At 39.9% G+C, this 26,110-nt stretch overlaps 1 protein-coding gene across 1 annotated transcript in view; it reads left to right on the forward strand.

Annotated features, from left to right (window-relative positions):
- Positions 1–26,110, forward strand: part of NYAP2 (neuronal tyrosine-phosphorylated phosphoinositide-3-kinase adaptor 2) — a 299,686-nt gene that overhangs the window by 168,344 nt on the left and 105,232 nt on the right. Inside the window, exon 5 of the mRNA XM_024243674.3 lies at positions 13,107–14,201. Within this exon, the coding sequence (XP_024099442.2) occupies positions 13,107–14,201 (1,095 nt within the window). The remainder of the gene's footprint in view (positions 1–13,106; positions 14,202–26,110) is intronic.

The following is a 26,110-nucleotide window of genomic DNA, read 5'->3' on the forward strand; positions in this document are numbered from 1 at the left end:
ATGCTGAGATCTGAGTGACACAAAGAAGTCAACATTGTATAGGAGGAGATGTAGAGGTTGAGAGGGAAAGCTTTCCCCCTTATACTCTGAAGGTTTCCTGAAAATCAGCTAAAAAAAGGAAGATAAGAGAAAAGGCAAACAAACTTTATTTTAATGTGCACAGCACAGGGGAATCATGGAGGAATGATTACCTAATAACCTGATGGGGTGCAGATGTTTATATAAGTTTCTTCGTAGGGGAAGGTGAAATGGAAGAAATGCAGCTATATGAGGGATAGCAAATAATTTTTAGGGGGGAAATGAATGGACTTGGAGAACATAAAGTGGCCTGGGATGAAGTCTGTTGGGCCCACAGAGCAGACAATGGCTGGTAAATGATTACCTTTGAGATACTGAATGGGACAGAAATAGAAGACAATGGCTTATGACAAAAGTCTGTTCTGGTGTGTTGACAGACTTTGGTCTTTCTTTTTGCAATATGATTTAAGTTAATGAAAACTCAGGGAAGGTACCAGAGAAAATTGTTTTCTTCTTTGGTAGGTCTGGGCTTTAGGCAGTAAGGGAACTGCAGATAACAACTCAATTCTGTGCTTTCAAAGAGAGAGGGGATTGAGAGAAAGGAGGAGTGAGGGGGGAGGTGAGAGAGACATCAAGGCTGCTTCTTTAGGCCAGCATGTCACAGTGCTGTATTTTGGGCTATTGACTTCCATGCTTCAACAGGAACACAAGCATTCCTGGGAGCAGGAATAAACTCAGTGTTTTAGAGAAAGTAAAATATTAATAGGTGTACATTTTGAGGCCCTTCCAAGGAGCAGGAATTCTGCTAATGGTTTTAAATGCACAGACTCATTGTCTCATTTGATTTTCATAATCAGTCCTACAAATATCTCCTCCTCATAGATGAAGAAACAGGTTAAGTAGTGGTTCAAGATCATGATAGGATTGGAACTGAGATCTCTCTGATTCCAGAGCACATTCTCCCTATGTGTTCTCATGTCTTACGCTCTGCTGTTCACATCTATTAGGTTATGGAACCTAATATTTTAGCATAACCTCCCACTGAGATCATTCCTGCAGAATAGTTCCTCTCCCTGATAGATATATTGTCTCCAATTCTTTTCTCTATCCTACTAGACTTGTGTAAAAGATGGAATGGCAGGTGCAATCTGAGAGCCTGTAGTAGTAGAGCTGAGGAAATGTCTGCAGCACCACCACTGTTTCTGTTCTCTACAAGCAGGCTATGTCTAATGGACATCCCATGTCTAGAACAGGAGGAGAGTGATTTGGAAACAAGATACTGCCCTGGAATGCAAATATCAAACTAGAACTTGTGATATACACTGTGAACAGAGGGCTGTGTCTTCTTGGGAATGCTGGCTGCCTGCCTGGATAGATTTCCACAAAAGGGTGTTACTGTGCTGAATTTGCCTTGTACAGGTTTGGCCACAATCTACAAGCTCAGAAACTCCCTCTCATCAGATGTCTAGAGTAGACAAACTCAAAGAGATGGGTACATAGAACTAGAATCCCACTTTGCTCTTTTTCTAATAAGAAACTATATTAGTCCATTTTCACACCACTATAAAGAAATAACCTGAGACTGGGTAATTTATAAAGAAAAGAGGTTTAATTGACTCACAGTTCTGCATGGCTGGGGAGGCCTCAGGAAACTTACAATCATGGTGGATGGCACCTCTTCACAGGGCAGCAGGAGAGAGAATGAGTGCCAACAGGGGAAATGCCAGATGCCTATGAAACCATCAGATCTCATGAGAACTCACTCACTATCATGAGTACAGCATGGGGGAAACTGCCCCCAATATTCAATTACTTCTCACTGGGCCCATCCCATAACGTGTGTATTATGGGAACTATAAGACGAGATTTGGGTGGAGACATAACCAAATCATATCATTCTGCCCCTGGCCCCTCCCAAATCTCATGTCCTCACATTTCAACGCATAATCATGCCTTCCCAACAGTCCCCCAAAGTCTTAACTCATTCCAGCATTAACCCAAAAGGCCAAGTCCAAAGTCTTATCTGAGACAAGGCAAGTCCCTTCCACCTATGGGCCTGTAAAATCAAAAGCAAGTTAGTTACTTCCAAGATACAATGGGGTTACAGGCATTGGGTAAATATGCCTGTTCCAAACAAGATCAATTAGCCAAAACAAAGGGGCTACAGGCCCCATGCAAGTCCAAAATCCAATAGGGTAGTCATTAAATCTTAAAGTTCCAAAATGATCTCCTTTGACCCCTTGTCTCACATCCGGGTCATGCTAATACAAGAATTGGGCTCCCATGGCCTTGGGCAGCTCAGTCCCTATGGCTGTGGATGATACAGCCTCACTCTGGGCTGCTTTCACAGGCTGGTGTTGAGTGTCTGTGGGTTTTCCAGGCTCTTCCAGGCACACGGTGCAAGCTGTTGGTGGATCTACCATTCTGGGGTCTGGAAGACGGTGGCCCTCTTCTCACAGCTCCATTAGGAAGTGCCACAATGGGGACTCTGTATGGGGGCTCCTACCCCACATTTCCCTTCCACACTGCCATAGCAGAGGTTCTCCATGAGGGCTCTGCTTCTTCAGCAAACTTCTACCTAGACATACAAGCATTTCCATACATCCTTGGACATCTAGGTGAAGATTCCCAAACCCCAACTCTTGACTTCTGTGCCCCCACAGGGCCCAGCACCACATGGAAGCTGCCTAAGTTTAGGACTTGCATCCTTTGAAGCAATGGCCGAGTTTTACCTTGGCCCCTTTTAGCCATGGCTAGAGATGAAGCAGCTGGGATGCAGGGCACCATGTCCTGAGGCTTCACAGAGCAGGGGGGCCCTGGCTTCAGCCCATAAAACCCTTTTTTCCTCCTAGGCCTCTGGGCCTGTGATGGGAGGGGATGCTGTGAAGGTCCCTGACATGCCCTGGAGACATTTTCCCCATTATCTTGGTGATTAACATTTGGCTCCTTGTTACTTATGCAAATTTCTGCAGCTGCAGCAGGCTTGAATTTCTCCATAGAAAATGGGTTTCTCTTTTCTATTGCATTGTCAGGCTGCAGATTTTCCAAACTTTTATGCTCTGCTTCCTCTTGAACGCTTTGCTGCTTAGAAATTTCTTCCACCACATACACTAAATCATCTCTCTCAAGTTCAAAGTTCCACAGATCTCCAGGGCAGGGGCAAAATGCCATCAGTCTCTTTGCTAAAGCATAGCAAGAATCACCTTTGCTCCAGTTCCCAAGAAGTTCCTCATCTCCAACTGAGACCACTTCAGCCTGCACTTCATTGTTCACATCACTATCAGCATTTGGGTCAAAACCATTCAACAAGTCTCTAGGAAGTTTCAAACTTTCCCACATTTTCCTTTCTTCTTCCAAGCCCTCCAAACTGTTCCAACCTCTGCCTGTTACCCAGTTCCAAAGTCACTTCCACATTTTCAGCTATCTTTACAGAAGTGCCCCGCTATCCATTACCAATTTACCGTATTAATGTGTTCTCACACCGCTATAAAGAACTGCCTGAGACTGGGTAATTTATAAAGAAAAGAGGTTTAATTGACTCACAGTTCTGCATGGCTGGGAGGCCTCAGGAAACTTACAATCATGGTGGAAGACACCTCTTCACAGGGGTGCAGGAGAGAGAATGAGTGCCAGCAGCAGAAATGCCAGACAATTATAAAACCATCAGATGTTGTGAGAACTCATTATCATGAGAACTGCATGGAGGAAACCACCCCCATGATTCAATTACTTCTCACCGGTTCCCTCCCATGAGATTTGGGGATTATGGGAATTACAATTTAAGATGAGATTTGTGTGGGGACACAGTCAAATCATGTTAGAAACATAGGCATAAAACTTTGGAAATATAAATTATTAAAAGCTTTCTGATCGAATCTGAACTTAGAAAATGAATGACTAATAAGAATTATGTATGTAGTGGCTTCAGGCTGTACTAGCATGCTGAGTTCATGTCCACAACAGAGATCTGACAGAGGACCAGATCCCCTAGGTACTGCTGTGAGGGGCCACCAGGCTTTGCTCCATGGTCTTAAGGTTTTCCATCCCTGTGGCTGGTGACCTCTACTCTGATTGTTCTTCCTTTATATATATTAATACCTTGTCTCTGATTTCAATCCAGATTTTTGACTAGAAAGTATGTAATCTTTTTATATCTCCTCTCTGAATCATCCTCAAAGGAAAGCTTACTTTCTTAATTTCTATATTCTAAAAGGATGGTTTCTGTATCCTCAGGGTACAATCTATACCCTAGTTCTATGAAAATGATAATATTTTTTTCAATGAGATATCCACATGCACAGGAAATTAATTTTGGAATTTTTTTTCAGTTATCTATTGCTTTGTAATAAACCAAACCAAAATACCATGGCATAGAACAACAACAACGTTATTATTTCTTTTTTTTTTTTTTGAGACAAAATTCTGTTCTTGTCACCCAGGCCAGAGTGCAATGGCGTGATCTGGGCTCACTGTAACCTCCACCTCCATGGTTCAAACAATTCTCCTGCCTCAGCCTCCCGAGTAGCTGAGATTACAGGTGCCTGCCACCACGCTGGGCTAATTTTTGTATTTTTAGTAGAGATGGGGTTTCACTATGTTGGTCAGGCTGGTCTCGAACTTCTGACCTTGTGATCTACCTGCCTCAGTCCCCCAAAGTGCTGGGATTGCAGGTGTGAGCCACCACTCCTGGCCCCAAAATTTTATTATTTCTTATTGTTCTGTGAGTTGTTGGCTTATATGGGTGGTTCCTCTGCTCTATGTGACGATGACTGGGGCCTCTTATTTTTCTGTACTCAGCTGGCAGTTGGGATGGGTTGGAACGTTGAATAATGCTTCACTCATATGTCTGAGCAATCTTTCTCCTCTGTATAGCCTCTTCTATGACTAGGTTGAACTTCTTTGTAACTTGTTGGTCTAAGAGGTCTTTTACAGCAATTGGCTCTCAAGATAGAGGAAGTGAATCCCACCAGTCCTCTTACATCTAAGACTTAGAAAATCACTTCTGACATACTCTGTAGGTCAAGGCAAGTCACAAGGCCAGCACTTATTTCAGGAGAGGGAGATAGATCTTATCTATTGATAGACAGAATGTGTAAAAGAAGGGAAGGTGGCTATCTTGAAAGACTGTCAAACAAAATTTGCCTTCCAGCCACAATATTGCCAATAGGCAAAATATTCTCACCCTCTTCCCCAAAAGTTTCATGACATGGCAACATCAGATTGAAATCAAGCTTTCATTATCTAAATCATGCCCATGTGCAATGAGGCACCTTGGTGCAGTTTCTCAGGCACAGCTCCTAGGTTGCAATTCCTCATATGCAAAGGCTTTGAATTAAAAGTACAGTTTATCTGCAACCGCAGAAACCCAATATATACTGGCAGGTCAGGGGCAGGTAAAGTGTGATGTACAGTCTCATTCAAAAAGTGGGGGCTAGAAGGAGGGGAGGAACATAGAAGTCACTGGTTCACAGCAATTCAGAAGTTCAATTAGACTCATGTGTCCAGTTCTCCCTACTCTGAGGGCAAAAATGATTGTTGATAAGGGCTCAGTTTTCCTCCCTGGTTTTGATTATCTGTGGTTCTTGATTTTGCTCTCTAAGCTCTTGAATCTACTCTCCAAATCATCTTTTCTTTTCTATAACAAATGACCTGTACCTGCAAGTGAGTAGTTTTCCTAGCTACTTCCAGCCTTTAAAAGTTTTGGGGCCTAAAGTCTTTTTTAATTCAAATTTTAAACTATCTCTGTCCTGTCTAAACAGTGTTGCCAAGTATTCTTATAATTTTTGTGGGCTTTCTATGAATGAGATCATACTACATTTCTTTAGATGAAAGACAGAACCACAAATTGCCTTGAGAAAGGCTCCTCTCTACTTAAGGCTATGGTCAGTGCCTTGTGGCACAGTGTTTGTGAGATTCTTTAGAGCCCCAGTTTCAGTACCTCAAACCTTTCAGAGATGTCAACAGGGGCTCTTATAGTCAAGCGCTTAATTTGATTTTTACAAGTCCACATTTTACTGGCAGAGTTCTGAATTTGACCTTTGCTCTGAGGCTTGTTTTCATTTTGAAACCTTTTGCTGCTCAGAAAAGTCTTCATGGCAAACACTGCACTGAAACTATTTCCTTTCATTTCTGCTCGAGAACTAAGCAGTTCTTTCCTTAGTGCTCTGTCTCCTGCAATCCTCTATCATACATGGCTAAAACAGACCAACTCAGTTTTATCTCCTTCCAGAACTCTCCTTCGTTAGGTCCACAGTTTCATTAGGTACGTTTCGTATTTTCTGCCTTACGACAGGCAACATCTTGCCAATTTTTCCCCAATATATAACACCATGCTCCCCTTTTCCAGCCTCCAATATCAATTTCCTTAACAGCTTTAGAGCTTCCAGCTGGTCTCCTCACTATCCTTCAGGCCTCTGCTGTCACTGAGCACCAAAACCGGTGTACAAGTTTTAGATTTTTGTTATAGTATCACTGTACTTCTGATACCAGTTTTAGGTATGTATAAATGCATAATTTAGAGATATAAAAAGCAATGATTATATTTGCTCAGAATTCTGTGGGTTAAAAATTCAACAGGACACAGTGGGGATGGCTTACCACTGAGCCAAAATGTCTGCTGTCTCATCTAAGGTAGCTCAGACAGATGTGGGGGCCACTGGGACAGCTTTACTGAAGTTGTATGGCTAGGGCTTCATTTTCATTATTGATTCCATTTCTTGGTTCTTTTCCCCAAGGATAGCTTGAGCTTCCTTACAGCATGGTGATCTTCTGAGTGGTCAGATTTATGACTTAGTGGCTTGTTTTCTTTGGGAGAAAGTGGAAGCTGCCAGAATCAAGGGGAGAAGAAATAGACTCCACCTCTTACTGAATGAGAACATATGTAGGTATAGGGAGAAAAAGAATTTATAGATCAATTACTGGAGACTGCCAGCAAGAGGTGTTCTGGTTTAGGGTTTTCCAAACATTCTTGATCATGACCTGTAAGAAATATGTGTGGCTCAGGGAATTTCTATATGCTTAAATATTGTTTCAAGAAGCAAGCTTTGGCTCTTTCCCATGAAAGGTGCTCATATTTTCTAATCTATTCTAATGTATTGTTTTAAAATGCTGGTTACAAACTCCAATTTTATTTTACAACTAGTGGGCTGAAATGAATACCTCAAAGAACAGCAGTTCTGATTAAAGTCCCTTGTTGTATATATAGCAAAAGTGAGTGTAAATAAAAATACACTTCAAAGTAATTTGCCAATGTTCTGCATCCTGACTGAGGCAGAGAAGAGATTAGAATTATGTCTTCTAGTTTAAGCCAAGACCCTTTCAGTCTCACTTGACTTTCTGACCACACTGTTGAGCCAGTTCCATGCCTTACTTCATGTGGTTCCACCAAAATGTTCATCTGAGTTCTCTGTTTTCACTGTCACCAGATCCAGGACTGTAACACAGGTCCTACAACTTTAAACCTGATCCTTTTTGTACATGATTACACTTTCTTGTTCCTACTATAAACAGACTAAGGCCATTTGCAACTTCCATTCCTTAACAAACATCTTAATTAAAAAAAAAATAGTGGATAGTATTGTGGGGCTTGCGACTGTGAAAATAAAAATATCCTTCAAAGTCATGGAGTTGTGAGTTGTGAAAAGAGTTGTTGTGAGCACAGTTCTGCTGAAAGTGGGAAATGTGTCTCTCACCTTCCAGAATCAGCCAGTTCCAGTATCACACAGTGTAGACATTATTTTCTTTCAATGGATTCACATTTTCCTTCAATGGATTCACATTTTCCACTTATTTAAATATAACTCTAAAACACGATATGCAAAGTTATAGTGCTGCTATGGAAAGGACTGTTTAAAAAGATACTTTATGCCATACACAAAATAATGAATTGCATAGCTTTTTCCTTTATGGGTTTCTTTGTTTCAAAGGGTGTGGAATTAAATATAAGTTATGAGATTCTCTTAGATATTGTGGTCAATAAGGAATTCATATTTGTTCATTAGTAATGTATGGAATTTGGGCTGGATATCTCAAAGAGCCCTTCGTATTCTGGGATTCTGTGGCCATAGTCTTTCTAGGAAGGGACAAGGCTAACCTCTGCTGTATCTCTTTTTTTCACCTCTTGGGTCAAGAACACCTACAGATACTAAAGCATGGTTTTACATTACCCCCTTTTTTTTAAAAATAAGGAAAAAAATATTTCCTAAAGATAGGTTGACAAGGCACGTGGTGAATTTCCAAAATTAACTGTGAAAGGAAGATCATCTGGGCATGACTGAAAGCCAGGTATAACCTTTGTGCTCACATAGCTCATTTCAAAAATGTCACTTTCTGCTTATTAAATGCTACTGTCATGATACTATTTTAAGCATTAAAACTTGTGTTCTGGAGCTGAACAGAAATTATTGCTTCTATCTTTGGGCTTATTAGAAATAATTTAAAATTTATTCAAGAGTGATAAAAATCACCTTTTTATTATGGTTGAATTTGGTTAAATTGAAATTTGCAGTGACATTTTATTGTCTTTTATTAGCAATATTTTAGCATCTATGTATGTAGCTCAAGACTATTTTTAAGTACCTTATAAAGAAGTGGCATTTTAAATAAAATGTTTTTTTTTTAATTTTTATGTTCCTAGAATGAGGTTAAGTTGGAATACATTATGGGACAATGTTGTCTGAAATTTCATACTTTTCTTATATAGATACACTTTTAAAATAGCACCCATGATAGTGACGGTTGAAACACATTTTCATTGTTATATAAATTATTTACTCAATACTTGCACTAAGGTAAAACCAGAAGATTCATGGAAAATGAAAAGAAAAATTAGTTTATTGGAATTAAATTTGTTTCCTCCTCTGATTTACCTCAAAGAACCATGATTTACCTCAAAGAAGCTCTGATTTACCTCGAAGAAACATGAGATTACAAGGATGGATGTCAGGGAATGAAAAGCAGATTTTTTTTTTTTTTAAAAGAAGCCCCTGCCTCCATATTGAAAGAATGAATCTGTTAACTCATCCTGATCATCTATAATTTACTGAGGAGTCTATTCTCTAAACATCCTCACACCCTCATTTAATTTAATTTATTATTTTTTGAGAGAGTCTCTCTCTGTCACCCAGGCTGGAGTGCAGTGTTGCCATCTCAGGTCACTGCAACCTCTGCCTCCTGGGTTCAAGCGATTCTCCTGCCTCAGCCTCTTGAGATACCTGGGATTATAGGTATGCACCACCATGCCTGGCTAATTTTTGTATTTTTAGTAGAGATGGGATTTCACCATGTTGACCAGGCTGGTCTTGAACTCCTGACCTCAAGTAATCCACCTGCCTCTGCCTCCCAAGGTGCTGGGATTACAGGTGTGAGCCACTGCACCCCACACTCACACCTTCATTTTAAAGTTGGATCAATAATAAGAAAAACGACTGGAGGGGAAATTGCTTGAACTTTATGAATCTGCCTGCATTAGGCTGTCTTCACCAAGCAGGGAAGGGAAGAGGGAAGAAGCTTGCCTAGATAAAGAGGGATTCCCTGGGCAAGGCAAGCTAGAGACTAACTTCAGCTTGTGGGCTGAACAAGCAGAGCAGCATGATGCAGGGAGTAAGTGTATCAAAACAAACAACAAACAGCAAACATCTAGAAAATGGGTCAGATTTAAGTAGTAAGTGCCTTCCACAAATTAGAAACCGGAGAGTCAGATCAAGAAGAGTGAGCATGACAAGCCATGTGGTGGAAGGGTGCTCTTGGCCCATGTATGGGATGAGCATCTCTAGATGTAGCCAGAATGTGCTCTCTGTGACGTATTGTAAAAGTTAAGGAGGTAAGGGACAGGGAGCAGGAGAAACTTAAGCGGCTTGGAAAGAGTTGTTTAATCCTAAAATAACAAAGTTAGTTAATGTTTTCCAGTGCCAGAGGATGACATTAAAATGTTCATCGTTCATCTGTAAAGGTCTTTTACATTAGGACTTAATAAATATAATGTTGTCTTAGGTAGCTAAGCTCATTTTGCTGTAACAAAATTAGAGAGTGGTTTAAATTAGAGAAATTTTCTCACAATTCTTGGGGCTAAACATTCAAAATCAAGATAGTAGCATGGTCGGTTTCTGGTGAGTGCTCTCTACTTGGCTTGTAGACTGATTAGACTGATGCTTTCTCTCTGTTCTCATATGGCATGCGCGTGCGCGCACACGCACGTGCGCACACACACACGGAGACATGGAGAGAGAGAGAGAGAGAGAAGAGAGGGGGGAGAGAGAGAGAGAGAGAACTCTGCTGTCTCTTCTTATAATCAATTACATCATGAGGGTAAGACCCTCATGACCTTATCCAAGCCTAATTATCTCCCAAAGGATCTGTCTCCAAATACCATCACTTTGGAAGTTAGGGCTTCAACAGATGAAATTTTCTGGGGAAGAATGGGGAAACAATTCAGTCAACAGCAACTGTCAACTCTGATAATCTCACAGGCACCATAAAAGCCATATGTTATATTTTGTTTCCCTTGTCATACAACATCTATACTTGGTTTGTCATTGAAATTGTTCGTAAATGGATTGTCCAGATTCCTTCTCAATTAGTAGTTGTTCTACTTAATTCTAAGTATGCTGCATTCTGCAATAGAAACTTCTGTTTCTTAAATCATTTCATAGATATAGTGGGGCTTTATTTCATTTTTTCTGTTCCTTTTGGCAAATGAAATGGCATTTGCTCACAATTGGAGTAAATCCAAACATAGCTCTCTTCCATTCCAAAGGCCACCTTCTCATCTGTATGGGAAAGAGAGAAGTTGTCGCCAGTGTTGTTCAACTGTTGCTTCTCTGAATACCGTGACATGCCCAGATCTGCCACTGACAGCCTCACTACCTGAGAATCCCACACTGTAGCCTCCCATAAATGCAGTGTTGCTACCTAGGCATAGGCTCCACAGATGCTTAAGTTCTTACCCTGTTATTTCTCTCCATAGTCTATGTTGGAGTATTAGACTTTAATGAAGGGTCAAAGATAATGAAAGCAAATTATAATTTAAGACGGTGAAAATGAAAATATAATTCTAAATATGATTATTTCTGTATGATGAAATTACCCATCTCAGGGACACACACTAATTTCTAGCCTTAGGTTAACCCTCCCTTCAAAGAGCATCTCTCTCTTGAGTCCTCTGCCCTCAAAGAATTCCCTCAACCCCACTCCATTCAATCCCTATAATTCAATATTTGTAGAAAATAATTTCACAGAGCCTGCACTTGGTCTACAGTCATTTCTTGCTGTTGAGGATGGCAGGAAACAAGTTCCAGAAGAATAGTCTGGATGAGCTTTGGTTCTTCCAAGTCTTGACCAAAATTTTGTCAACCTTGTTCATTGATTTGTAGTTTTACATTATTGGGGCTCGGACTTTTGCATATAATCTGATGACTTACTAAAATCATATGAAAATTAATGTACTCAGATTTCAAAACCAGTAAAATATATGCCAAGTTAGGTGGTACAATTATTGGTTGCTTTAGGTCCCTCCTAAAAAGATTGACTGCGTAGCTTTCACATCATTTTGTCTCTAGGCTTTTCACTTTGGGCATTAAAATACTTTACTGCTACAGCCTCCCCCTGGAAAATAACATCTAGTTCTACCCAGTATGGGTTAATGGAAATTCTAGACACATTATGAACCTTCTCCTCAAAAAGCTGTTTGATTGTAGTGAGTAAAACCATCATCATAGGCACATGGGAACAAAATATTTGAAACAGGGGTGATCTAGAAAGGTGAAATACATAGTCACTGCTAGAATATTTTATTGGTTCCCTGTTGCTGAAGGCTCAGTTGATGGGTGGAGCAGTCATCTAGCTTATCCTTAAGCACTTTCAGCTCCTTTACCATGTTTTAGTAAAACTCTTGCATATAAATTAGGCCAGTTAAAAAAAAAAAGGAAAATTCAGGTGTTTCCCGATTTGTGCCTTGAGACCCTTCTCTTTAGCTTGTTAGCTCCTCACAGTCTTACAACTCTAAGCTGTACTGTCAACTCACGCTATATGCTACTATCTTCTGTAAGCAACCACATTCTGCTACATTGCATAATAAAGATGATCACTGTAATCATATATCAACACAGTGAGATAATAAGATAATAACAAGACTCAAGTACCTTCCTTGCATGCTAAACAATTGATTTTAGTTACAGGCATTTGCCAGCCTCTTCCATGCTATTGTATGGTGTCAGAAGTTTATATTCTGTCAATAAAGGGTCTTCCAGCAGGCTGTGCAATATGTTGGTACACATATCTGTTGTGAGTTTCCAGAAGTTATTCTTGAAACTTACACATCATTCCCTGAGAGTTATTCTCTTTTAACACTCTTGAGGGCATTCTGATGTGTCAGTGGAACATATCTAATAAATTCATTCTGAGACAGCATTTGGAATATCATAAGAGATCTTAAGAACAAAAACAAACAAATACACCATAATCAACAATACCTGGAGATTTAAAGATTAACTTGTCTAGCCTCATAAGATTTTCACATCAATTTCCCCTGAAATATCAGACCCATCTGTATGGAAGCTATTTATTTGAACCAAGACAGATTTTAAGTCTAGCAGGCTGGGAAATTTTTATCCTAAATGCAAGCAAGATGTGTTCACCTATAAAAACCACATCAGTAAAAGGGTGCAATCTGTATGGTATTTTTGACCAATAGTGCTAACAGAGACTCTAGTTTTTTTTTTTCCTCCTACATTTCTTTCTCAATTCATGCAGGTTAGTTTTCACAAAATTTATGAGTGTTTTATCCAGTATGTTTCATCTGAAAGCTTCTACTTAGGCATTCTAAAGGAAAGGGGTGAACAGTCGTGGTTTTAATGCATTTATCAGTGTTAGATTATTAATATCAGTTTAAAGATGACTATTATTCTGCCATCAGGTTTTCTAAATAAGGGAAATGCTTGACTCTTTGGTTGATTTTTACTCTGAACCTCAAACTAAGAATGAAGCTGTCTACCCCCTGGCCTAAAGTTTATTGTAGTAAACCCACATGCAAATCATTTTTGAAAACTTTCCTATTATACTCATCTATTCCACTACGTTTTTTCTTCTTTTAGTGTCAGCTAAACCAAGACCCCACAGTGATGAATATTCCAAGAAGATTCCTCCTCCCAAACCGAAGCGAAATCCGAACACTCAGCTGAGCACATCTTTCGATGAAACGTACATCAAAAAGCACGGGCCCCGGAGGACGTCGCTGCCGCGGGACTCCTCCTTGTCCCAGATGGACAGCCCCGCCGGAGACCCCGAGGAAGAGGAGCCCGTGTACATCGAGATGGTGGGGAACATTCTCAGAGACTTCAGGAAGGAGGACGATGACCAGAGCGAGGCCGTCTACGAGGAAATGAAGTACCCTATCTTTGACGACTTGGGCCAAGACGCCAAATGCGACTTTGACCATCACAGCTGTTCTTCGCAGTGTGCTACTCCCACGGTGCCTGACTTGGACTTCGCCAAGGCCTCAGTGCCATGCCCCCCCAAGGGGCTGCTTTGCGACATCCCCCCGCCCTTCCCCAACCTGCTTTCTCACAGACCCCCGCTGCTGGTATTCCCCCCCGCCCCCGTGCATTGCTCCCCCAACTCCGATGAGTCCCCGCTTACCCCTCTGGAGGTCACGAAGCTTCCCGTGCTGGAAAACGTGTCTTACATGAAACAGCCAGCGGGGGCGTCGCCCTCCACGCTGCCATCCCACGTCCCCGGCCATGCGAAACTGGAGAAAGAGCAGGCCGCGGCCCTGGGACCTGCCGCTGCCACCTCTGCGCTCTCCTCGTCGCCTCCGCCCCCGTCTACGCTGTACCGAACCCAGTCTCCCCATGGCTACCCTAAAAGTCACTCCACCTCTCCCTCCCCCGTCAGCATGGGGAGGTCCCTGACTCCCCTGAGCCTCAAAAGGCCTCCCCCTTACGACGCTGTGCATTCGGGCAGCCTCTCAAGGAGCTCTCCTTCAGTGCCTCACTCGACCCCCAGACCCGTGTCGCAAGATGGGGCCAAGATGGTCAACGCCGCGGTGAACACCTATGGGGCAGCCCCGGGTGGCTCCCGGTCCCGGACACCCACGAGCCCGCTGGAGGAGCTGACCAGCCTCTTCTCCTCCGGCCGCAGCCTGCTGCGCAAGTCGTCCAGTGGCCGGCGCTCCAAAGAGCCTGCAGAGAGTAAGTGTGCAGGGCCTGCCTGAGACCCAGAGCCCAGTGCCAGGCTTACAACCAGGGTGAAGCCCATTGTGTGTGGATAACGCACAGAGTAGTACAGGGTCTTGAGGCCTTGGAGTTGAAATCTTAGCAAGCAAAATGTGTTAGTTCGTTTTTGCCATGCTAAACCAAATAGTGTATCCTGAAAGTATTAAAAATGGCAGTCTGCACAATATACTATTTCCTATTTAAAAGAAGAGTGATTTTGAAAAATAAGGTATAAAATCTAAATTCTTGTAATGGTCCTGGAAAGTTGAACAGTGAAAATAGGGACCACTGTGGAATTTTAGGTAGGTACAGATAACGCACGGAGTACGTAGGTCTTGAGGACTTTGAGTTGCAATCTCAACGTGCAAAATGTGTTAATTCACTTTTGCCACACTAAGCCAAATAGTGTATCTTGAATGTAAGCTGAAAGAATTAAAAATGACAATCTGCATAATATAACATTTTTAAATAGGAAATGTTATATTCCTATTTAAAAGAAGAGTGTTTAAAAAAAAGTACAAAATCTAAATTCTTACAATGGCCCTGGAAAGTCAAACAGTGAAAACAGAGACCACTATGGAATTTTTACGTAAATACCTTGATTTGGGGGCAGGGGCGTGGGGGGCGGAATTAAACATTCAAACATGCAATTGATAAATGTTAAAACTTGCCTTCACCTTATATTAAAAAACTTCTTGAGGCCAGGCATGGTGGCTCGCGCCTGTAATCCCAGCACTTTGGGAGGCCGAGGCAGGCGGATCTCGAGGTCAGGAGATCGAGACTATCCTGGCAACACTGTGAAACCCCGTCTGTACTAAAAATACAAAGAAAATTAGCCAGGTGTGGTGGCGGGCACCTTTAGTCCCAGATACTTGGGAGGCTGAGGCAGGAGAATGGCGTGAACCCAGGAGGCAGAGCTTGTAGTGAGCCCAGATCATGCCACTGCCCTCCTGGGCGATAGAGCGAGACGTTGTCTCAAAAAAAAAAAAAAAAAAAAAAAATTCCTTTTTGAGCAAATTCCCATTAGAAAACCTCTGTTGGAAAGAAAGCAGTTTGATTAGAATTTAGGATCTTCTTTGACATACAAAATGATTCTCTCTGTATACTTCATGTTCTTGCATTTTTGCCATTACTATAAATGAGAATAGACCCATTATTTTCCTTTTAAAAGCCATGGCGATGTACATCTTCTTTCTATGATACTCTTCTTAGATCCATCAATATATAACTTACAGAAAAGTCACTAAGGTGGTGAACATTACTTTTACTACTGAATTTCAAAGACCAGGAAATTTATCTATCTGAATGACTAACACTTTTATGCATCCTAAATCAATTCACAAGTATATAGTAAAGTCAAAACAGACTCAGATTAGTTTTTTCTATGTCCATTTCATTAAATTACATTTATTTCTCTTATTTAAAAATGCCTTAGGCACCTAAGCTGACAATTAATCACTTACATCTCAAGTAATCCTTCCATGTGATTTTTTTATTTATCTATTCATACCCTCATACTGAGAACTTCCCTTAAAGGAAAAGAAACTCTCAATACTTTTGATGATGAAAATGACAATGGCATTTTTTAGATAATTAATATTCCTTTGTAGTTACAAGCCACTAATTCTTTTTTTCCTTTTACCCAGAGACTTATGAAAATGTTAGCTACTTCAATAATTGCCCCCAAAACATTTTAATTGCTTAAGTGAAAGGCAGACATTTCTAATATATTAGGCATGTCTGGAGTTATATGCTTGCATATGTACATATATACATAAAATTATTTTAAGAATTGAATTTAAAACTAGGAACAATCTATTTCTAGAGCAGTTGTCAACTAGGGCAATTTGTCCCCCGGGATATTTGGCAATGTCTAGAGATGTTATTGGTTGTTACTACAGGGGTTGTTACTGACATCTATTGGGTAAAAGCCAGAGATGCTGCTTAACAGCATATAATGCACAAGACTGCCACCTGATCCCACGCAGACACAAAGAATGATCTGGTCTACAATGTCGATAGTGCCAAGGTTGGAAAACCCTGGTCTAGATAATTTACTAAAGTTTATAGTTTCTTCCAGATAATTCATTGATTGATTTTGTTTTCACACAGATCAAATAAGGTATTTAGAATAAGAGAAAATATTTTTTTTAACATTTTACTTTAAAAATACATAATGGGTATTGTGAAATTAATGGAAGTTTCATCTTAGAACTGGTGAGACAATTGGATTTCCTCCCTACCTATCAGCTTCTTTGGAGGATCCTTAACAGCTCCAGCTGGCAGCTATGCCAATTAACTAGAAAAAAAGTATATGTAAAAGAAATGATTAACTAATGAAGCTATTTCAAGAAAAATCCATCTGTTAGAATCAGTCTATGTGCTATATGTCACAGACTTCCCCATCCGACTCCAAAAACAAGCTTTGTGTAATTCTAAAACAAAGCTTGTACATGGAAGAATGGTCAAGGCTCTTTATAGCTTTTAGGGAGCCAAGGATTGAATTATTTCACATGTGCTATTAACCATGCATCAACTCTGCAGAGAAAGGGCATACCCCTGAGTTACATTAACCTCAATATTTTACTTTACGTAAATGGAAGGGAGGAAAAATGCAGGTAATACAAATGAATAATCAAAAAATCAAATAGACAAATCAAATTGCTATTTACTTTTGACTCTCAAGGAAGGTAGAAAGATACCATTAGATGCTCACAAAATCAAAGGGGCTATCAGAATCTTTCCATAATGCAAAACATAGAACCAAAATTGTTAATTGGGAATTAACTAGTAATTTCTGTTGCAGTACACTCATGGATACAGTTCTCCCCTTTACTCTTCCCAGACAGGATTTGTGTAACTGTTGATACCTTAGGGACAGAATAAGTGATATGAAGTAGTATAACATTTATGACCCTGAGTCTCATTATTCTTTTTAAGTTTCAGGAATTTTCTACATTTCAGGAATAAAAGCAAAACTGATATCTCTATTTTCCAAGCCTCTGTTGGTTTAGTGGAGAAGTCAATTTTAAGAATTTACTAATATTTAATCTAAACAAATATAGTCTTTGTTTTAATTAAGGAAAACGATGTCAAATAAAATGTATACCTTAAACTCATTTTGAATAATCTGGAAAAGGCACACCAAATGTATCAATTTCATGTTTTAAAGGTTTATAATTGTTGATGGGGATTGGTCAATAGAGAAGAAATAAACTAAGACAAAAGAGGTAGATTATAATTAAGTTTCATTTTGTTTCACAATTTTCAAAATATGGCCTTCACATTCATTGTTTAGGAAGTGTTTTTTCCTGGTTGATGGGACATTGTCATGTTTATCTATGATTAAATTAGGACACCTGATAGTCTGTAGCTCTAGTACTTTTTTTAGTTGGTCATTATTAATATTTTTTAAAAATTTTGTGCAGAGAGGTGAATGACATGAGGCATGTAAGAAGTGATCAACTCATATGCTATTGCTATAAATTTTTGTGTAAATGGTAAGCAGGTCAGGTACAAATATTTTTGTGATGAACTTTGGAGACGTAAATGAAAATAATTCACTACATATCATTTTCATCTTTCTTTTGCATTTTTTTGAATATATTCATTATGATTTTGATTTGATTTTTTAGAAGATGTAGGTCACGAATGGGCCATTTCATTTTAATAAATCAGGTGCCATGAATCATAGAAATTAATAACCAAACCAAATTTTAAAAGTAGAAAACTTTCTTTATTCCCTCAAGAAATATTTTTTAAAAGAGATGTTTAACCCTCATATCAGTCAATTTTCACTCTGCTACAAAGAACTACTCGAGATTGGATGATTTATAAAGAAAAGTTTAATTGACTCACAGTTCCACATGGCTGGGGAGGCCTCAGAAAACTTACAATCATAATGGAAGGTGAAGGGGAAGCAAAGACCTTTTTCACATGGTGGCAGGAAAGAGAGAGCTCACAAGAGCAGGGAAGATTGCCTTATAAAACAATTAGATCTTGTGAGAACTCACTATTACAAGAACAGCATGGGGAAAAGCACCCCGTGATTCAATCACCTCCCACCTGGCCCCTCCCTTGACACGTGTGGATTATGGGGATTATAATTTGAGATGAGATTTGGTTGGGGACACAGAGCCAAATCATATCAGCCTGCATTCAACATAGATGAACAAATGTACATTTTTATGAAAAAGTACAAGATCTAATGAAGAACATAATTAAAATTTACAATCTGAAGGAAAGAGTGAGATAGAGATGTTATAAATGGAGAAATGTAAATTAAAAATGTAAAGAAAAAGTAGAAGATGAAGCAGCAAAGGAAGAGACTAAGGAATAAACTAAGGCACTAAGATACAAAAGACATGCACGCCCAGGGGCAGAAGGGCACGTGAACAGATGTGGACACCAAGAAGTGAGGCGCACAGAAAGGGATTAGTCTTTACTGGAGATGTTTAAGAATGCTAACAGGCCTTGATCCTGCCAGAACTTTTGGAATCTTCCTCATGTTATCCTCTGAGGTGTCTTCAGGTTTTTCGGTGTAGCTCAACTCCTAAATACCTTTGAAGAATTCCAGAGTGCAAGAGCTTCCAAATTTAGCCCCTAACTCTCGTCAGGTTGCTGCTTTCAGAAAGAGACAGGTAGAACAGGGCAGAAGGCATGGAACTTGGTGGAGCTCCAGAAACAGGGACAAAAATGAAGGTGCAGGCCCACCCAACTCCTGCCATTATTATTAAAAGAGAGATGATGTCTTGGTATTACAAAAAAAAAAAGAGCTATATCATGCTCAACTATATTCTACATTATTGGAGATTCATAAGTTTTTCCTATTAAATCACATCTTTTAGCCTTTAAGAAGTAGTTAATACTTTTTTTTTTTTAGATGGATTCTCACTCTGCAGCCCAGGCTGGAGTGCAGTGGTGCAATCTCAGCTCAGTGCAAACTCTGCCTCCCCTCCCGGGTTCAAGCAATTCTCCTGCCTCAGTCTCCCGAGTAGCTGGGATTACAGGCATGCACCACCACGCTTGGCTAATATTTTGTATTTTTAGTAGAGACGGGGTTTCACCATGTTGGCCAGGCTGATCTTGAACTCCAGACCTCAGGTTATCTGCCAGCCTTGGTTTCCCAAAGTGCTGGGATTATAGGCGTGAGCCACTGCACCCAGCCAGTATTTCTTTTAGATGTCATATTATATTTTTAAAATTATAGATATAAATGAGTCTTGTAGATCTGATGAAATAGAACTAGGAATCAGATATATCACCTTTGCCTTTTCATTGACTTTCTTAAAAAAAAAAATCCACATAGAAACCACAGCTCCAAACACACAAAACAAACCCACAAAAACCGAAAAACACCTAACCCCTGCCTCACATGGACATACAGGCCTGCATACCTCTCTCCTTTTTTGTGCTGTGTGAGGTCCACTGATACCTAAAACATTAAGCGTTGATTATGAAGGAGCTGCTCCAACTAACTCTTACTAATGTAATTTTTAAAGAATTTGTAAATAAAAAATTCTGCAGTTTATTTTTAAACTGTGTAAATTAACAGAATTATTTTGGAAAAAGGATTTTTAAATATATTTCTATTTTTATATGCTGTTCCATTTGTAAGAAAAAAAGAAGGGTCTACTAATGTACACTGGCTGTCTTGGTAACTCAGGGTCACTGTGTGCCTGCCACAGGCTAATGCAAAGTGTCCAGCAAGTTGACCCGAACAGGGGAGGCCTCACACAAAGGTGGTATCATTGTTTCTGGTCATCCGTAATAGCAGTGACACAGCATTGATAGCTTATTATTCTGCTGAGATGTCTTTGGGGTCTATTTGAGATTGTAGACATGAAGTGCCATCTACTATTATATCATTTAAATTCACTTAAATTCTTATGTCTGTTTCTGGTGGTTTTCCTACCTTCTCCCATTCTTTCAGATAGTTTTATTGATGCATCTAGCTTCTCCCACCATCTCTGCCTCTCCTCTTCTCTTTTCATTCTTTTCCTCATTGTAATATCAAATCAAAAATCAGTTGTGGACCAAGAAACCAGATACCCAACTTGTCTGAGAAGCTTCTCAACTAATTAAACTATGTGAACTGCAACATAGCGACTGTGTGACTTGTACTTCCAAAGGCCACTTTATCCACCAACTAGGTCTTGCCTAGGGTTCTGGATTAATATCTGAGAGGTTAGGAACATCAACTTGCCAAAAAAAATATGATATCCTGGAAAATATGGAATAAATGTTAGGTTTTTGTTTTTTGTTTTTTTTTTTTTAGGAGAATCTACACATTTTGTTTAGCCTATTTAATATACATCTTGAGGCTGGATGTGGTGGCTGACTCCTGTAATCCCAAAACTTTGGAAGGCAAAGATGGGAGGATTGCTTGAGCTCAGGATATCGTGAACAGCCTGGGCAACATACTGAGACTATATCTCTACTAAAAGTAAAATATATATATATATATATATATATATTTATTAGCTAGGTGTGGTGTCACATGCCTGCGGTCCTAGGTCCTTGGGAGGCTGAAGCAGGAGGATTAGTTGAGTCTGGGAGTTTGAGGTTGCAGCGAACTATAATCACACCATTGCATTCCAGACTGGGCAACAGAGCAAGACCCTGTCTTAAAAAAAAGGAAAATAAATTACATTTAGTTTTCATTAAAACTTAGCAGGTGAAATAGTTAAGGACTTTATATTCCGTCTGTTTAAGCAGGCGCTGACAAAGAGTAGGACAAAACAGGTATTGAAAAACCAAAGGGAAGGTTGGAGGAGGGAGTCTATAGTCCTGGATCTCTCTTTTGCAAGAGAGAATGAGAGAATCCTCAGCCTGTGACTGCCCACATGCAGGCATGTTGACTTTGGGCAGGACTCCTGGATATACGGTAACTTGGAGCAACCTGACTGGAGTTAGGGGCTAGATACGGAACCTCTTGTACTCTGGAATACAAAGGTATTTAGGAGTTGAGCTATACCCAGATACCTGAAGCCACCTCAGAGGATACCATGAGGAAGATTCCAAAAGTTCTGGCAGGATCCAGACCTGTTAATTTTCTTAAACATCTCAAATAAAGGTTAACCCCTTTTCAGATCTCCTGTCCTGCTGTTTGTTGGTTGCTCCTCTGCTAAGAGTCCCACACAGTGACCTCCTGTGGCCTCAGACTGGCTTCTGCCTTAGCAAGGATCCTTCCAGCAGCTCAGGAGGGAAATCAAGCCAGGACCTGTATAATGATGATTCTCCCAGGATGTGACCTTGGGGATGTGCTCAGCCTCCAGAGAAGTTTCTCGTGTAGTTCAAAGCATGGTAGGCAAGAGGTAGAAAGCTTAGGTGAGTGGTCCAAATGCCTGCATCATATTCACCTGGATGTTGTTAAAAATACAGATTGCTGGGCTTTATTATAGACCTATTTAATGAGAAACTGTAGGGGTTAGGCCTGGGATGTTGACTGTTTAATGATAATCCCTGGTGATATTTATGCCTTCAATCAAACAATAACTTGGGGACATATGGTTAAATGTTAGCATCACCATTTGCTTGTATTCAAGAAACTATTGCTTTCATCTAGCAAGGTTAAAAGATAATTTGTGTAAGCAAAAGAAGAGAGACAGGAGAAAGTAAAACAGACAACTCAAAATGAGTGACTGTTGTTTTCCTTTCCTTGACTAAGTTACTGATTAGTGGTAGCTTGCAACGAAGACAGATCAGGGTAATGTAGATTCTAAAGAGATAGCAATTTCACTACCTGTGGATTCTCCCAGAGGCTTTGAGAGTTTAAGAATGGAATACATGGTGGGCAATCTGTGAACTGCATCTATCCTTGTCTTAGCATCTCCATCTTAGTTGTGCCAAGTGTGTGCCACTTCCTTCATCAGCATTCCTCAATATTTGAGTTTGGGAACCATTGATAAAAGCTGCTTCAGACAGGAGCTGGTGCTGCTGGTCCAGAAGGCAAGGAAGAAACCTAAGACTGGCTGGCAGCAGTCCTCACCTCAGAAGTCCATCCAGATGAGTCCAGGCTTTTGGAGGGGGAGGACTAGCCAGAGCATGGCAGGCCCTCCAGATGGGGCTGTGACTCAGAACAAAGGTGTGCTATCTCAGAGGACACTCTCTAGTCAGTGTGGGAGAGCAGAGAGAACAGTGTAACTCACAGGTAATAGGAGAGAATGGAAGTCTTTCTTGTTGGGCACCGGAAGGACGGAATGAGAGCATTACTGGCAATCTGGGGCTCTAGCGTTCATGACTGGGCCAAGGAGCTGAGGAATTTGGGCTCATAATGCTAATGAGGAATAAGGTAGTAAGATTCTTACTAAGTGCCTTGGGCTTACACAGGTTTGTCTCAGGAACAATAGCAAGACCAACTAAGCCTAGAGTGGGAGCATCAAAGAAACTAGTGGTAAGGATGTGGAAGAAGGCAGCAGTGGCCAGCCCCTTCCTCGAGAACGCTTCCATAATAATAGTGGCATATACTTAACCTTCGTGCCATTTACTCTGTACCAGAACTATCTAAAAATTTACAAGTATTCAGTCCTTGTAGCAGTACTCTGAGGCATGTGATATTGACCTTGCCGTTTTAAAGATGGAAGAAACTGAGGCACAGCTCACACAGTCACATGGGGAGTAAATCTGGGATTCGAACCCCAATTATTTGGCTCTAGAGTTTCTTCGATTTAATGATACCTTATCTATCTATACTTGATCAATCTCTCCAAAGTTCACCAATTTTCATCAAAAGTCTAAGGACTCATGATGTTATTCTCAGGGATATCTGCTTAATGAAAGAAAGCCTAATCTGTAGACAAATGGCATGAACTACTTAATGATTGGCATCAATTTAGGAAGGGGGTGGGAAATCTTTTGGGCACCCTTCAAAACTCACTTTGGAATATCTCAGTCACTTCAAGGAACTCTGTACCCCAGGTTTCTGAGCTGCCCCTGAAGGCATGTGGTCTGCCCACTGGGCCTCAGAATTGCCTAAATGACCTAAGCAAAAAGATGTGAGTGCTCAACTTAGTGCCTCTAAGCATAACTTAAAAACGTATGTTCAGATTTCTTTGCTAAAAAGATATGAGTACTCACCTCAGTGCCTCTAAGCATAACTTAAGGGTGTATGTGCAGGTTTCTTTGGCCTGTCAGATATGCAGTACTGAGCTACTATCCAGGGATACAGGGCTTTTGTCCTCAGTGCTTGCATCTTGGCTGTAACTATGCAGTAGTTTGATGGCCCATGGCTACTCCAAGGGGAAAAATAGTTAATTAATCAAAAACCCCAGCCAATGCACCAAAGCAATGAGCATCCTAGCAGCACTAATCTGAAAACTGACTGGGGTAAAACAGGCAAAGCAGCTCCAAGGGGCCCTATGCTTCTTAGCACCACCTCTTTACTCTTTACATTTGTGGTACTATGTACTTGACAGAATCAGACACTCATCCTTAAAATTTTTAAAAAATACAATTCTTCGAGAACAAGCTGGCCTATTGTTATGTTTTTAAAGTGAAGGGATTTTTTTTCAGGATGAGGTTAAATATAGTATAAGTAAAATTCCTTGATTTTGAAAATTCGTGTGACTCCTTGGTTAATTGGGACCATGACATTGTCTGTTTTTCTCATTTAGTTTATCCTGGAATTGCAATATAAAATCACTGAAGAAGATATAATTTCATAAATAATTGCTCACCTTTCTGGGAGTAGACCGCAGCTGTCCTTGATTGATGCAGGCAGATGTGTTTATCCCTCGCGTTTATATTCTCCGGCTGCTGAATCTTTAAGTGCAATTTCTTGTCACCAATTTAATCAGCAATTCTCTCCATTAAGAAGAACCCTACCTGCTTTAGATGTATAAGATGCAGAAACATTTTCAATTCAGAAATTACGTTATACCAGTCTATTTATTTAAACCAAGATTCCCTCAGTAGTATTTAATTTTATACACATGAAAAATGCTAGAACTGATTTTTTCCCTCCTGTTCTGTTACTTGAAATAAACATTTAATTTCTGTTTTTTTAGAGACTATCATGTATTCTTGACACTTTGAGAACAATAAGTAATTAAATATTCAGTATAAGTGAGTTCCTACTGGCTACATCATGTTACCCTCAGCGTGTCCCACATTCTAATTAAATATGATCTTGAAGGCACAAGGCTGGATGTCACAAGAGGTGGTTTCCATTAACAAGCTTTGAGACCTTAGATAAGTCAGTTTGCCTCTTAGTGTCTTAGTTTTCTCACTTTTCAAATGAAAATATTAGATGCTAAAACTGAGTCCCTTCTGGCTTGGCTTCTTGTGTGGGGCTTCTGCAGATTACTGGCTGATCTGTAAATCTCCAAAGGGAGGACTCACTTCCTCCTTCTGAGACTTTCCTTCTGATGTAGTTCTCCCTTGCTGAAAGGACTTCACCAGAAACTTAATGAAAAAAATGTCAGCCTAATCCTTGACTCCCAACTCAGTCTACCAATTTCTCCATGGTGTTTTTCTTATGCTATTGTCTTTGACTACTCTTTTTCAAATTTTTGAATGACATGAGACTTATTCCAATGCATTGTGAAGATTATTTCTATCTGATTCTCTCTATTGAGACAAAGGACCAGGGAAAACAAGCTACAAACCTTTTCATCATTTTACTTTTTGTAATACTTGATCCAATACAATCTTTCCCCACATTGGTACATGATAAGTATTTATTGAACTTGTTGAATTAATAGGCACACTTAAGAAGGCTATTAAACTTTAGAGAAAAAAGCCATATAAGAAATGTTTGACCATTAAGTGAAAAAACAAAAATCAGCTTCTATGTTTGACTTAGAATATTGCACATTAAGATCAATATAGTCATTCAGCAAAAAAGCAGCTATGCTGAATGCTGAATCATTGCTTCTGCTCTTAAGTGGCATGTTTGAAAGAATGGCCATTCCGTTCCAGGCAGATTTATTGGAGGGAAAGATATAAAGAATATACCCATCAAACATTTAAATTTGGACTATTTTGTAAGGTCAAATCATCATCAGTTTCTGTACAAATGAATGAGCTGTGAAAATTGATCTCTTTTCTATGTTTGTAGAAAGAAGGATACCTTTTTCTAAAAAAGAAAATAACTAACATTTTAAAGAAGAAATTTCAATCTGCTTAGCATTATGCATTATTGATCAAAAATTGTAAAGACAATAAAAACACCTTCAATGGCTGGGTGCGGTGGCTGATGCCTGTAATCCCAGCACTTTGGAAGGCTGAGGAGGGCATATCACTTGAGGTCAGGAGTTTGAGACCAGCCCAGCCAACATGGTGAACCCCGTCTCTACTAAAAATACAAAAATTAGTTGGGTGTGGTGGTGGGTGCCTGCAATCCTAGGTACTCAGGAGGCTGAGGCAGGAGAATCGCTTAAACCCGAGAGGCAGAGGTCACAGTGAGCCGAGATCGTGCCACTGCACTCCAGTCTGGATGACACAGTGAGACTCTGTCTAAAAAATAAAATAAAATAAAAACATTCAAATAGGTCATTTAACATCTTTGTTGGAAAGACATTGCATAAATCCACAAAGCTATCATTATGTGACTGGTGGTCTTGAATATGTGAGTTCCCTGGTGAAAAAAATGGGTTTTAGTTATAAAATATTTGAAAAGCTTTTCTCAGTTTTTGATAAAATAATTTTTTTTTTGGAATTCGGTAAATGGATGAAAATCCCAAATTTAATTAAATGTCTGTAGTGGTGCATGGTATTTCATGGTAGAGGCCAACTTGTTATTGTTGTTGCTGGTGGGAGCTAGGTTAATTAAATATTCCACTCCTAGCAGAACAACCAATCAACTGAAAAATCTGGGCTATTGCTGTTTCCAAATGGAAGAAGTAAAAATATTAAGGATTCTAAGAGGGAAGTAAGGAGTATTA

Source organism: Pongo abelii, chromosome 11 (assembly GCF_028885655.2).
Source record: "Pongo abelii isolate AG06213 chromosome 11, NHGRI_mPonAbe1-v2.0_pri, whole genome shotgun sequence".
Lineage (NCBI taxonomy): Eukaryota > Metazoa > Chordata > Mammalia > Primates > Hominidae > Pongo > Pongo abelii.